The sequence below is a fragment of the Ranitomeya imitator genome, chromosome 3, assembly GCF_032444005.1.
Source record: "Ranitomeya imitator isolate aRanImi1 chromosome 3, aRanImi1.pri, whole genome shotgun sequence".
NCBI classification, from domain to species: Eukaryota; Metazoa; Chordata; class Amphibia; order Anura; family Dendrobatidae; genus Ranitomeya; species Ranitomeya imitator.
The window spans coordinates 821,428,256-821,442,800 of record NC_091284.1 but is presented as its reverse complement, the minus strand read 5'-3'; the positions used below and the strand labels follow the sequence as shown (position 1 = coordinate 821,442,800).

At 41.8% G+C, this 14,545-nt stretch overlaps 1 protein-coding gene across 3 annotated transcripts in view; it reads left to right on the top strand.

The window, feature by feature from the left end:
• The window catches only part of EMSY (EMSY transcriptional repressor, BRCA2 interacting), a 69,628-nt gene extending 55,296 nt beyond the window's left edge, over window positions 1-14,332 (top strand). For all 3 annotated transcript variants that reach the window (XM_069759382.1, XM_069759383.1, XM_069759384.1), the window contains 4 exons: window positions 6,415-6,647; window positions 6,757-7,278; window positions 8,214-8,744; window positions 11,064-14,332. In XM_069759382.1, coding sequence (XP_069615483.1) covers window positions 6,415-6,647; window positions 6,757-7,278; window positions 8,214-8,744; window positions 11,064-11,249 — 1,472 coding nt within the window. In that variant the 3' untranslated portion in view covers window positions 11,250-14,332. The remainder of the gene's footprint in view (window positions 1-6,414; window positions 6,648-6,756; window positions 7,279-8,213; window positions 8,745-11,063) is intronic.
• The last annotated feature ends 213 nt before the right edge of the window (window positions 14,333-14,545 follow it).

Below are 14,545 nucleotides of genomic sequence, written 5' to 3'. Positions count from 1 at the left end.
TGCAGCTCTGGGGTATAATACAGGATGTAACTCAGGATCAGTAATGTATGTACACAGTGACTGCACCAGCAGAATAGTGAGTGCAGCTCTGGGGTATAATACAGGATGTAACTCAGGATCAGTAATGTAATGTATGTACACAGTGACTGCACCAGCAGAATAGTGAGTGCAGCTCTGGGGTATAATACAGGATGTAACTCAGGATCAGTAATGTAATGTATGTACACAGTGACTGCACCAGCAGAATAGTGAGTGCAGCTCTGGGGTATAATACAGGATGTAACTCAGGATCAGTAATGTAATGTATGTACACAGTGACTGCACCAGCAGAATAGTGAGTGCAGCTCTGGGGTATAATACATGATGTAACTCAGGATCAGTAATGTAATGTATGTACACAGTGACTGCACCAGCAGAATAGTGAGTGCAGCTCTGGGGTATAATACAGGATGTAACTCAGGATCAGTAATGTAATGTATGTACACAGTGACTGCACCAGCAGAATAGCGAGTGCAGCTCTGGGGTATAATACCGCCTTGGTAATGTATGTGCACGGTGACTGCCCCTTCTGGATGCCTGTGAAGTCTTGGCTGTATTATGTTGCCCACTTCCAGTAATCCCCTGGCTTCAGTGCTGTGACTTCAGACTCGGCTTCTTCCTGTGGTCGCACTTTCCCCGGGGACATTTATAGGCTCATAACTTAACCCCTTAAGCCCCGAGGGTGGTTTGCACGTTAATGACCGGGCCAATTTTTACAATTCTGACCACTGTCCCTTTATGAGGTTATAACTCTGGAACGCTTCAACGGATCTTGGCGATTCTGACATTGTTTTCTCTTGACGTATTGTACTTCATGTTAGTGGTAAAATTTATTCGATAAAACTTGCATTTATTTGGGAAAAAAATGGAAATTTGGCGAAAATTTTGAAAATTTCGCAATTTTCCAACTTTGAATTTTTATACCCTTAAATCACAGAGATATGTCATGCAAAATACTTAATAAGTAACATTTCCCACATGTCTACTTTACATCAGCACAATTTTGGAACCAAAATTTTGTTTTGTTAAGGAGTTATAAGGGTTAAAAGTTGACCAGCAATTTCTCATTTTTACAACACCATTTTATTTTAGGGACCACATCACATTTGAAGTCATTTTGAGGGGTCTGTATGATAGAAAATACCCAAGTGTGACACCATTCTAAAAACTGCACCCCTCAAGGTGCTCAAAACCACATTCAAGAAGTTTATTAACCCTTCAGGTGTTTTACAGGAATTTTTGGAATGTTTAAATAAAAATGAACATTTAACTTTTTTCACACAAAATTTATTTCAGCTCCAATTTGTTTTATTTTACCAAGGGTAACAGGAGAAAATGGACCCCAAAAGTTGTTGAACAATTTGTCCTGAGTACGTTGATACCCCATATGTGGGGATAAACCACTGTTTGGGCGCATGGCAGAGCTCGGAAGGAAAGGAGCGCCATTTGACTTTTCAATGCAAAATTGACTGGAATTGAGATGGGATGCCATGTTGCGTTTGGAGAGCCCCCAAGTGACACCATTTTGGAAAGTAGACCCCTTAAGGAACTTATCTAGATCTGTGGTGAGCACTTTGACCCACCAAGTGCTTCATAGAAGTTTATAATGCTGAGCCGTAAAAATAAAAAATCATATTTTTTCACAAAAATGATCTTTTTGCCCCCAATTTTTTATTTTCCCAAGGGTAAGAGAAGAAATTAGACCACAAAATTTGTTGTGCAATTTGTCCTGAGTACGCTGATACCCCATATGTGGGTGTAAACAATTATTTGGGCGCATGGCAGAGCTCGGAAGGGAAGGAGCGCCATTTGACTTTTCAATGCAAAATTGACTGGAATTGAGATGGGACGCCATGTTGCGTTTGGAGAGCCCCTGATGTGCCTAAACATTGAAACCCCCCACAAGTGACACCATTTTGGAAACTAGACCCCCTAAGGAACTTATCTAGATGTGTTTTGAGAGCTTTGAGCCCCCAAGTGTTTCACTACAGTTTATAACGCAGAGCCGTGAAAATAAAATTCTTTTTTTTTCACAAAAATGATTTTTTAGTCCCCAGTTTTGTATTTTCACAAGGGTAACAGGATAAATTGGACCCCAAAAGTTGTTGTCCAATTTGTCCTGAGTACGCTGATACCCCATATGTGGGAGGGGAAGCACTGTTTGGGTGCATGGCAGAGCTCGGAAGGGGAGGAGCGCCATTTGGAATACAGACTTAGATGGATTGGTCTGCAGGCGTCACGTTGCATTTGCAGAGCCCCTGATGTACCCAAACAGTGACCCCATATTGGAAACTAGACCCCCCAAGGAACCTATCTAGATGTGTTGTGAGAACTTTGAACCCCCAAGTGTTTCACTGCAGTTTACAACGCAGAGCTGCAAAAATAAAAAAAATCTTATTTTTCCCACAAAAATGATTTTTAGCCCCCCACATTTTTATTTTCCCAAGGATAACAAGAGAACTTGGACCCCAAAAGTTGTTGTCCAATTTGTCCTGAGTACGCTGATACCCCATATGTTGGGGTAAACCCCTGTTTGGGCACACCGGAGAGCTCGGAAGGGAAGGAGCACTGTTTGACTTTTTCAACGCAGAATTGGCTGGAATTGAGATCGGACGCCATGTCGCGTTTGGAGAGCCCCTGATGTGCCGAAACAGTGGAAACTCCCCAATTCTACCTGAAACCCTAACCCTAACACAACCCTAATCCCAACGGTAACCCTAACCACACCCCTAACCCTGACACACCCCTAATTCTAATCCCAACCCTAATCCCAACCGTAAATATAATCCTAACCCTAACTTTAGCCCCAACCCTAACCCTAACTTTAGCCCCAACCCTAGCCCTAACTTTAGCTCCAACCCTAGCCCCAACCATAGCCCCAACCCTAACCCTAACTTTAGCCCCAACCCTAACCCTAACTTTAGCTCCAACCCTAACCCCAACCCTAGCCCCAACCCTAACCCTAGCCCTGATGGGAAAATGGAAATAAATACATTTTTTTAATTTTATTATTTTTCCCTAACTAAGGGGGTGATGAAGGGGGGTTTGATTTACTTTTATAGCGTTTTTTATATCGGATTTTTATGATTGGCAGCCGTCACACACTAAAATACGCTTTTTTTATAGCAAAAAAGTTTTTGCGTCTCCACATTTTGAGAGCTATAATTTTTCCATATTTTGGTCCACAGAGTCATGTGAGGTCTTGTTTTTTGCGGGACGAGTTGACGTTTTCATTGGTAACATTTTTGGACACATGACAGTTTTTGATCACTTTTTATTCCGATTTTTGTGAGGCAGAACGACCAAAAACCAGCTATTCATGAATTTCTTTTGGGGGAGGCGTTTATACCGTTCCGCGTTTGATAAAGTGGATGAAGCAGTTTTATTCGTCGGGTCAGTACGATTACAGCGATACCTCATTTATATTATTTTTTTATGTTTTGGCGCTTTTATACGATAAAAGCTATTTTATAGAAAAAATAATTATTTTGGCATCGCTTTATTCTCAGGACTATAACTTTTTTATTTTTTTGCTGATAATGCTGTATGGCGGCTCGTTTTTTGCAAGACAAGATGACGTTTTCAGCGGTACCATGGTTATTTACATCCGTCTTTTTGATCGCGTGTTATTCCACTTTTTGTTCGGCGGTATGATAATAAAGCGTTGTTTTTTGGCTCGTTTTTTTTTTTTTCTCTTACGGTGTTCACTGAAGGGGTTAACTAGTGGGACAGTTTTATAGGTTGGGTCGTTACGGACGCGGCAATACTAAATATGTGCACTTTTACTGTTTTTTTGGTTTTTTTTTTTTAGAGAAAGATGTATTTATGGGAATAATATTTTTTTTATTTATTTATTTAGTAAATTTTTTTTTTTTTTTTTTTTTTTACACATGTGGAAATTTTTTTTTTTACTTTTTTACTTTGTCCCAGGGGGGGACATCACAGATCGCCGATCTTACAGTTTGCACAGCACTCTGTAAGATCGGCGATCTCACTGACATCGCTGCAGGCTTACAGAGCTGCAGGCGACCCGGAAGTGCTCCCTGCAGGACCCGGATGCAGCCCCGCAGCCATTTTGGATCCGGGGACTGCAGGGAGAAGACGCTCGGTACATGGTGAGTACATCACCGTGTACCGATCGTCTCAGGGAAGCACGCAGGGAGCCCCCTCCCTGCGCGATGCTTCCCTGTACCGCCGGCACATCGCGATCATGTTTGATCGCGGTGTGCCGGGGGTTAATGTGCCGGGAGCGGTCCGTGACCGCTCCTGGCACATAGTGCCGGATGTCAGCTGCGATAGTCAGCTGACACCCGGCCGCGATCGGCCGCGCTCCCCCCGTGAGTGTGGCCGATCGCATATGACGTACTATCCCGTCACCGGGAATTAAGTCCCAGGTCACCTGGACGGGATAGTACGTCATATGGGATTAAGGGGTTAATGAAATTAGTAAGTGGGAAATGTGTTTTCATTTCTCTTATTGGAATAGACGGTGTTTTGTGGTTCTTTCTGAATTTGTGCTTTATCCGGTCTATAAAATCTAGTTTCATTGATCCTATTACAGGAGTTAATGAATACGAGAGGAATCCAGAGGGGTCTCGGGGGTCCCGGGTGTAGAGGGGTCATAAAGCGTCTTCTTTGGAGCAGCCGCCCTGCTTTACATTCCATGTGCTGCCTATTAATCTGAATGGACACAGTGTAATGCTTCATTTCTCCTGTGGAGGCGCTGTATGGAACCGGACCACTTAATACCAGGGTTCCCTACTAGTCACCGCTGATCGTGGGCGGCCACACTGATACTTTGTGATTGACCTTTGTTCAGGGGAACCTTCTAACAAGTAGTGATTGTGCAAAGCAGAGAACTGCTCTAACCCCTAAATGCAAATTGTTGTGATTTCTGGGTACCCGTGTGTGGAGAGGACCCGAGCTGCCCTCTGTATGTGGTGGTCCTTGGCGGCTGCTATCGCTATAAATGCAGCTGACAAAGACAGTGGTGCGGTTGTCGGTGCTCGAAGGCGCCTTCACTGCCATCTTGGTCCCGTGAAGCTCGGCCACATGCTGGGTTATTATGAGGGCATATATTGCAACACTATGGTATAAATAATGGCGGCACGTTCAAGTTCCCTTAAGGGGGCTAAGAAGAAGTCCATATTCTTGATGTATTATGTAATATATAATTTTTATATTAGTATTCTTATATATTTTTTTTATTGTGTGTGTATATGTGTATGTATATATATATTATATTGCCCAGCCACGTAGTATAGAGACTTTAAAAAAAAAAAAAAATTTAATAAATAAAAATAAACATATACTCACCTATAGCCCGTTGAAGTCCTGCTATACTCACCCTCCGCCGCCTCTCTCGCTCCTCTCCACGCTCCCGGGACCGCTCCATTGCAAGCGGCAGCTTCCGCTCCCAGGGCTGGTGTGAGCAGGACCTATGATGACGTCACGGCAGGTCCTTGTCGCACACCAGCCCTGGGACGGGAGCGGAAGCTGCCGCTTGCAATGGAGCGGTCCCGGGAGCGTGGCGAGGAGCGGGAAAGGCGGCGGAGGGTGAGTATAGCAGGTTTTTTTTTATTATTATTTTAACATTACTTATTTTTACTATTGATGCTGCCTAGGCAGCATCAATAGTAAATAGTTGGGGACACACAGGGCTTAATAGCAGCTGTAGCGGAGTGCGTTACACCGTGGGCCGTTACCGCTGCCATTATCCCTGTGTGAGTGGAGGGGATTACGGAGCGGGCGCCGGGCAGTGACTGCAGGGGAGTAGGGGAGGGACTAATCGGACTGTGGCCGTCGCTGATTGGTCACGGCAGCCATGACAGACAGATGGCGAGATCAATCAGCGAACGAATAACCGTGACAGAAGGACAGACAGACAGACGGAAGTACCCCTTACACAATTATGTATATAGATAAGATATATATATATATATATATATATATATATATATATATATATATATATATATATATATATATAGTTAATTAAATGAAATATCTAATAATAAAATTACATATATATTTTATAATTAAATATTAATATTTCATTATTTTATTAAATTAACATTTTTTTTTTTGTTTTAAACAGATTACAAAATAAACAAGCGTATTTGGTGTCTGGTCTATCAAAATATAAAATTAATTAATCCGATCTAATTTGGAGCTTTTTTTCTTTTTTTTTCTTGGGACACAATATCTTCCCTTACAAAAAAAAACAAAACAAAAAAAAGGTTAAGTGAAAAATATGGAGGATTTTAATTCTTGCAAACTTTCAGCCTGTGCATTTAAAGAGCAATGCTGCCATTGTTCACTGACTATCTTGAAAACGAAGATGGGTTGCAATTTTGTTTTGTCCCATCCCTCCAGGTAAAGCGAGGCCCGTGGCGTCCACCACCACCACCGTGGGTGCCGGCGACGTCCCCCTGGCGTCTCTCCTCCAGGTCAGCCACCCGACGCAGCACCACCAGCTGCAGACCTCGCAGTCCTCTCGCGCCCTGCTGCAGCACGTCTCCCAGTCTCAGAGCGCGGCCCAGACATCCGTGGTGGTGAAGTCGCTCCCCATGTCCTCCAGCGGGGCCATTACTCACATAATGCACCAGGTAGGTTCATCAGAGCTCGGCCCGCCATTACCGTGGTGTATGTGCACGGTGGCCCGGGCGCACACCCCCATACAGCTACTCTCACCGACATTCTGTTATTTATGTGCAGGCATTGAGCAGCCACACTGCGTTCAAGAGAACAGAAGAGACCGTGACGGAAGAGGGAGAAGTGGAAGAAATGGACACGTTGGACCCCCAGACTGGTCTCTTCTACAGATCTGCCCTGGCTCAAAGGCAGCAGAAACAGATCCACCTGCACCAGGAGGGGGCGCACCTCCAAGTGAAGACTGTCCAGTCCCTGCAGACCAAACAGAAGCAGATCATCCAGCTCCAGCCGGAGCAGATCCAGCACAAGATCCATCAGACGGCCCAGCTGTCAATCAGACAGCAGAAGATCACCCCCCTGCAGCAGGAGCACCTCCAGCAGCGCCACATGCTGGTGAAAGAGCGGCACATCCCCTCACTACTGTCTCAGCCGCAGCAGACCGTGGTGCAGGTGCTGGCTGTGAAAACCACCCAGCAGCTGCCCAAACTGCAGCAGATACCGGGCCAGCAGAAGATCTACATGCAGTCCCAGCTCTCGCAGACCCCAATACATATCCCAGTCTCGGAGAAGCAGCCCACCAGCCAGGTGAGCATGCCGGATAGGGTGGGCTCAATCCGCTGATATTTACATGTATCCTTTATACAGTCCTATACATTCACTAAATGCTTGGGAAGTATGCTGCTTCATATATCCTACATTATACTCCAGAGCTGTACTCACTATTCTGCTGGTGCAGTCACTGTAAATACATTACATTACTGATCCTGAGTTACATCCTGTATTATACCCCAGAGCTGCACTCACTATTCTGCTGGTGCAGTCACTGTGTACATACATTACATTACTGATCCTGAGTTACATCCTGTATTATACCCCAGAGCTGCACTCACTATTCTGCTGGTGCAGTCACTGTGTACATACATTACATTACTGATCCTGAGTTACATCCTGTATTATACTCCAGAGCTGCACTCACTATTCTGCTGGTGCAGTCACTGTGTACATACATTACATTACTGATCCTGAGTTACATCATACATTATACTCCAGAGCTGCACTCACTATTCTGCTGGTGCAGTCACTGTGTACATACATTACTGATCCTGAGTTACATGCTGCATTATACCCCAGAGCTGCACTCACTATTCTGCTGGTGCAGTCACTGTGTACATACATTACATTACTGATCCTGAGTTACATGCTGTATTATACCCCAGAGCTGCACTCACTATTCTGCTGGTGCAGTCACTGTGTACATACATTACATTAATGATCCTGAGTTACATCCTGTATTATACTCCAGAGCTGCACTCACTATTCTGCTGGTGCAGTCACTGTGTACATACATTACATTACTGATCCTGAGTTACATGCTGTATTATACCCCAGAGCTGCACTCACTATTCTACTCAAGTACAGGATGTATAGGATGAATCATAAAGGGTCTGCGTTTTTTTTGTTTGTTTTTTTCCCCACGCTATGTCACTTACACTTGTGTTTTCTTTTTTTCTCTGTCGCAGCCCCTTGTAACGCAGGGTTCTTCGGTTACAAAGATCACATTTGAGGGCCATCAGCCGCCCACTGTTTCGAAAGCAACATTAAGTGAATGTCTGCCGAAACTCACTCCTGCTATGACCAGTATCGTTCCCAGCATGTCTATGACAGACAAGACCGTTGCGGATATACTAAAGATGTCCATGTTGGAAGCCGACATAGATCCGAACATTGAACCCATGATTTTGGATACCCCGATTAAAGTAACTCCTCTTATTAAACCTATGCCAGTGTTGACAGAAGCGGCCATACCCCCTCAGGTGCAGAGGCTATGTATACCAAGTTCAGTGACTTCAGCCGTACCACCACTTCCTAAATGCTTCCCAGCACCCATCATTACCGCTACATCTTCCACCGCTCTACCAGTACCATTGCCACCGCCTCCTCCGCTTACAAGAAAGGTAGATGTTCCAGTTGCCAGTCAGATTATACAGATCCAGAATGTCCCACAGCCCCCAAAGAGAGTGGAAGAGATGCCTTCTGAAATCATCATACAGGTAAACATGCAAGAATATAACTAACTACTATAATACTGCTCCCATGTACAAGAATATAACTAGTATAATACTGCTCTTATGTACAAGAATATAACTAGTATAATACTGCTCTTATGTACAAGAATATAACTACTATAATACTGCACCTATGTACAAGAATATAACTACTATAATACTGCACCTATGTACAAGAATATAACTACTATAATACTGCCCCTATGTACAAGAATATAACTATTATACTGCTCCCTATGTACAAGAATATAACTACTGTAATACTGCCCCCTATGTACAAGAATATAACTACTATAATACTGCCCCTATGTACAAGAATATAACTACTATAATACTGCTCCTATGTACAAGAATATAACTACTATAATACTGCCCCTATGTACAGGAATATAACTACTATAATACTGCCCCTATGTACAAGAATATAACTACTATAATACTGCCCCTATGTACAGGAATATAACTACTATAATACTGCTCCTATGTACAAGAATATAACTACTATAATACTGCCCCATGTACAAGAATATAACTACTATAATACTCCTGTTATGTACAAGAATATAACTACTATAATACTGCTCCTATGTACAAGAATATAACTACTATAATACTGCCCCATGTACAAGAATATAACTACTATAATACTCCTGTTATGTACAAGAATATAACTACTATAATACTGCTCCTATGTACAAGAATATAACTACTATAATACTGCCCCCTATGTACAAGAATATAACTACTATAATACTGCCCCTATGTACAAGAATATAACTACTATAATACTGCCCCTATGTACAATAATATAACTACTATAAGACTGATCCTATGTACAAGAATATAACTACTGTAATACTGCTCCTATATACAATAATATAACTACTATAATACTGCTCCTATATACAAGAATATAACTACTGTAATACTGCCCCTATGTACATGAATATAACTACTATAAGGCTATGTGCACACGTATTCTTGGCCACTGGATTTTTCCGCAGCAGATTTGATAAATCTGCAGTGGAAAACCACTGCGGATTTACCGCGGTTTTTCTGCGGTTTTCACTGTGGTTTTACAACTGCTGTTTTCCACAGGGGCAGTTGTAAAACCGCTGCGGAATACGCAGAAAGAAGTGACATGCTGCGGAATGTAAACCGCTGCGTTTCCGCCCGTTTTTGTCCGCAGCATGTGCACAGCGTTTTTGGTTTCCCATAGGTTTACATTGAACTGTAAACGCATGGGAAACTGCTGCGGATCCGCAGCAAAATCCGCATCGTGTGCACATACCCTAATACTGCTCCTGTGTACCAGAATATAACTACTATAATACTGCCCCTATGTACAAGAATATAACTATGATAATACTGCCCCTATGTACAGGAATATAACTACTATAATACTGCCCCCTATGTACAGGAATATAACTACTATAATACTGCCCCTATGTACAGGAATATAACTACTATAATACTGCCCCCTATGTACAAGAATATAACTACTATGATACTGGTCCTAAGTACAAGAATATAACTACTATAATACTGTCCCTATGTACAAGAATATAACTACTATAATACTGCTCCTATGTACAAGAATATAACTACTATAATACTGCTCCCTATGTACAAGAATATAACTACTATAATACTGCTCCTATGTACAAGAATATAACTACTATAATACTGCCCCTATATACAAGAATATAACTACTATAATACTGCCCCCTATGTACAAGAATATAACTACTATGATACTGGTCCTAAGTACAAGAATATAACTACTATAATACTGTCCCTATGTACAAGAATATAACTACTATAATACTGCTCCTATGTACAAGAATATAACTACTATAATACTGTCCCTATGTACAAGAATATAACTACTATAATACTGCTCCTATGTACAAGAATATAACTACTATAATACTGCTCCCTATGTACAAGAATATAACTACTATAATACTGCTCCTATGTACAAGAATATAACTACTATAATACTGCCCCTATATACAAGAATATAACTACTATAATACTGCCCCTATGTACAAGAATATAACTACTATAATACTGCTCCTATGTACAAGAATATAACTACTATAATACTGCTCCTATGTACAAGAATATAACTACTATAATACTGCTCCTATATACAAGACTATAACTACTATAATACTGCTCCTATATACAAAAATATAACTACTATAATGCCGCCCCTGTGTACAGGAACATCTGTGTAGTTTGTGTACTATGAGTCTGGTACCTTCCATGTTACCTTTCCGTCCTTGGCTTTCCTTGCAGACCATCCCGCAGTATCCCATCCCCTGTCACTCCAGCTCTAACGTGGTGGTGGAGCCGAGCGGTCTCTTAGAGATGAATAACTTCACCAGTCAGCGGCTCGGAGATGAAGACACGGTGATCATACATGACGACATCACGGATGAGAGGACACAGTGTAAACCATCCCTGAATATTGAACATGCGTAGCGACTTGCCCTCCAAGCCGCCACCTATGCGGCGACACCGTCCCGTTTCACGCCACAGGACGCCTTTCTCTATGAGCACAGTATTTTTCTATTTTATGCCAGTGAGGAAACTCTTGTGACCAATATCTGCCCCGACTAATCATGGAACGGCATCGGGATCCGCACATTTCACAGGAACCATTTTTCTTTTAAATATTTTATACGATCAGAGTAAAATCCATAACGACTGCCTCCAGTCCGCCGAGGTGCTACCCCCGATAGATGCGGAGGCTGGGAGTGAATATCAAGCGAACACGTTCTGTCTTCCGGGTCTTATTTACAGTGCAGCTTCTTGGGCCTTGTTTGCCAGAATTACTTCAGACATGTAGGCCGCGTTGCTCATGGCAACCAACATGAACCTGGTATCTTCTTCCAAATGACCAATCACAGCTCTGCTTTCATGTTTTCACTGAAGATTTTGAAATGAAAGCTGTGCTCTGATTGGTTGCTATGGGCAACGAGGCCTTCATTTCTAATAAAGCCTAGTGAGGGGGGTTTTTACAGTACAAGAAAAAATGTGCTGAAACCGCAAATATTTCACGGTGATTACTGACTCGGTAGTAACAGGACGTATAAGAAAAATCAAAATTGAGAGCAGATCAGAGCCACCTGTAGGGGCCGAGCCCACAGCCATCATGGCGTCTCGGTCTCATGTAATGTGAACACGTCCTAGTCACGTATGGGAAATCTTATTATTCTTCTACATGTCCCAGCAGAGCCTGGAAAAAAAAAAAAAGCCAAAATAATCAAAATTATAATAGTTTTATTGAGGACAACGCAGGACGCGCTCATGTGCTGCGCCCGTAAGAGGGGGAGTTATGAGAGCCGCCATATTTGTTTACGTGGACAGGGCGCGTTTGTACCAATATTCATCAGTCTCTCAGATAAGAGATTTGACGTCCAAACTGAGTCAGTTGACACGACGCTAATTTTGAGCACGTCCTGTTGTTTCAATAAACTTTATCAATATCTCCTTAAAGGACAACTGTAATATAAAGGGTCCGAGTATTAGAAAATGATGGCTGCTTTTTTTTTTTTTTTTTATTGCAGAAACAGCTCCACATCAATGTGTGGGTTGTGGCCGGTACTGCAGCTCAGACCTGTCATCAGAAATATCCATTTTTTTTTTAGTGCTTTTTTTACCCCCCTTACAGCCGTCTTATTCGCTCCCAGATTTCATATGAAGTTGGACAGCCCCGTGTCCACAAATCATGATGACAACCTTTGCATTGTGACGCCGGCCATACATATTCACAAATATTGCTTTTAGCAACCATTTGCGAGAGGAGTGGGCAGCAGTTATCTGTACCATGTAACCATTCCCCACCCTGGGCTGTTCCTAATGTGGACTGATGAGTTGTCATTCTCCTGTAGGGACCGCTGCAGGGAAATTGGGCGTTTGCATCCGGGTTCTTTTACAGATTACAGCTGATCAAACAGGATCCATTGTGATCATCTTAACCTTTTTACCACCGCTGTTTAGAGACTTGTCTCGTCCCACGTCGCTGCAGATTGGTCACCGATCATTTTAACCCCCTTAGATGTTGTGTTCAATGGCATCTATGGGGTTAGGCTGACAGGAGTGTGATGCTTGAGGCCGCTTTCACGCATCAGTAGTTTTTTTTTTCTCAGTCCGGCTGTTATCTCAGCATGCTGGACCCGCTTTTTGTCACTTTTTACAATTTTTGTTTGTTCTTTTTGGATGAAGAAAAATGTATAGCTTCTACCCATTAAACTTTTTTCTTTTTTTTTTTTCCTATTCCTTTTTTCATTTTTTTTTTTCTTTTTTTTTTTTGGTTACTAAACTGGGGTAGCGGGCTGTCCACCTTTTGGGGACTTTTTTTTTATTATTTAAATTAATGTATTTTGGGCTTAAAAATATTTTTTGGCTTTTGTTAAAAAATTTTCCTGTGAGAGGAGCTTAGAAAAACTCTACTATTGGACTGTCAGAAGGAGGTGGTCACTGACAGATTCTCAGTTTACTCATCCTGCAGCAAGGAATAGATAACGGAATAGAAGACACAGAACTCCCAACAATGCAAAATTAGTAATAACCCAATTAAAAGTATATATTCTTGGTTAAAATGAATGTTTGCAAGTATAAGAAAATTAGGTTCCAGTGATGGACAATCCCTAAAGAGGCGGAAATCCTCTATAATTAATAAAACAAATATATATATATTTTCTCTCTATCCACAACTGTAAAAAATGTATATAATTCTTTTTTATTAAATAAGTTGTGGATAGATATAGAATTTTAAATAGGATGAGGATCTTGAAATGCGATGGGAGGTGGGTTGCGGGGAAACTAAAAATATTGCTCGGTCTTGTGATTTTCAAAGGGTTAAACAGGGTGCCCAGGAGTAGGACTAGAAAAATGCTGCAGATTTGTCATTCGTGACGGCAGAGAGTCAGGTTTGTGGTGAAAGCGTCATATTGGAGTCAGCAAAATTAGCGCAATTTCACTTTGTTAGCGTGGAGGGAAATTTCTGGAATCTGGATTGGACGTCTCATCTGACTGGATGGAAATGTTTGCATTCACGATTGGCTTTAGATGCAGAATTTATATTTCCACAAGGAAGTAAATGGACGTTACTAATTAAGGCGACAGTCGGACATTTCAAAAACTTTGTATTTTTTTTTCTTTGTTCCCGGCTGCTGAAACTTCTTTGAACTCTCTTGAGACTTTTTAAAACTAACCATTGAGGAGGTGCGACTATTTAATTCCGTTTTTAGCGTGCGCGTGTATATAATATATATATATATATATATATATATATGGACTGCGGTTTTTTTGCAGCTGTATTTGTACAGAAATTATAAATAACGGTTTCCTGATCACTCGCGGAGCTTTGTATTGTATATTATTTGTACATAGGTCAGACCCTCCCCATCCACATCCCCCCCCTTCCCTTCCCACCGGTACCTGAGCACAAGAGCCGGAGAAGATAAGATCTTGCTATGATTTCCTCATAGAGACGGAATCCATCATCTCATCCCAAACCCGGAAAACCATTGTGGATGCAGAATATTAAAGATCCGTCACAAAAAAAAAAATGCTGTTTTTATTACTTTTTTCCTGTCTGGAGTGAGTATACGTTTTTTAACTTTGTAATCTGTACTGAACGACTTCTCACAGCTGTTGCTTCGTTACAGTTGCATTCGTTCTAGACATTCTATGTATAATGTTACAGACTGATACTTGGTAACAACTATCGGGGAGGGAGGAAATCGGTCACCTACTTACCTTAGAGAGAA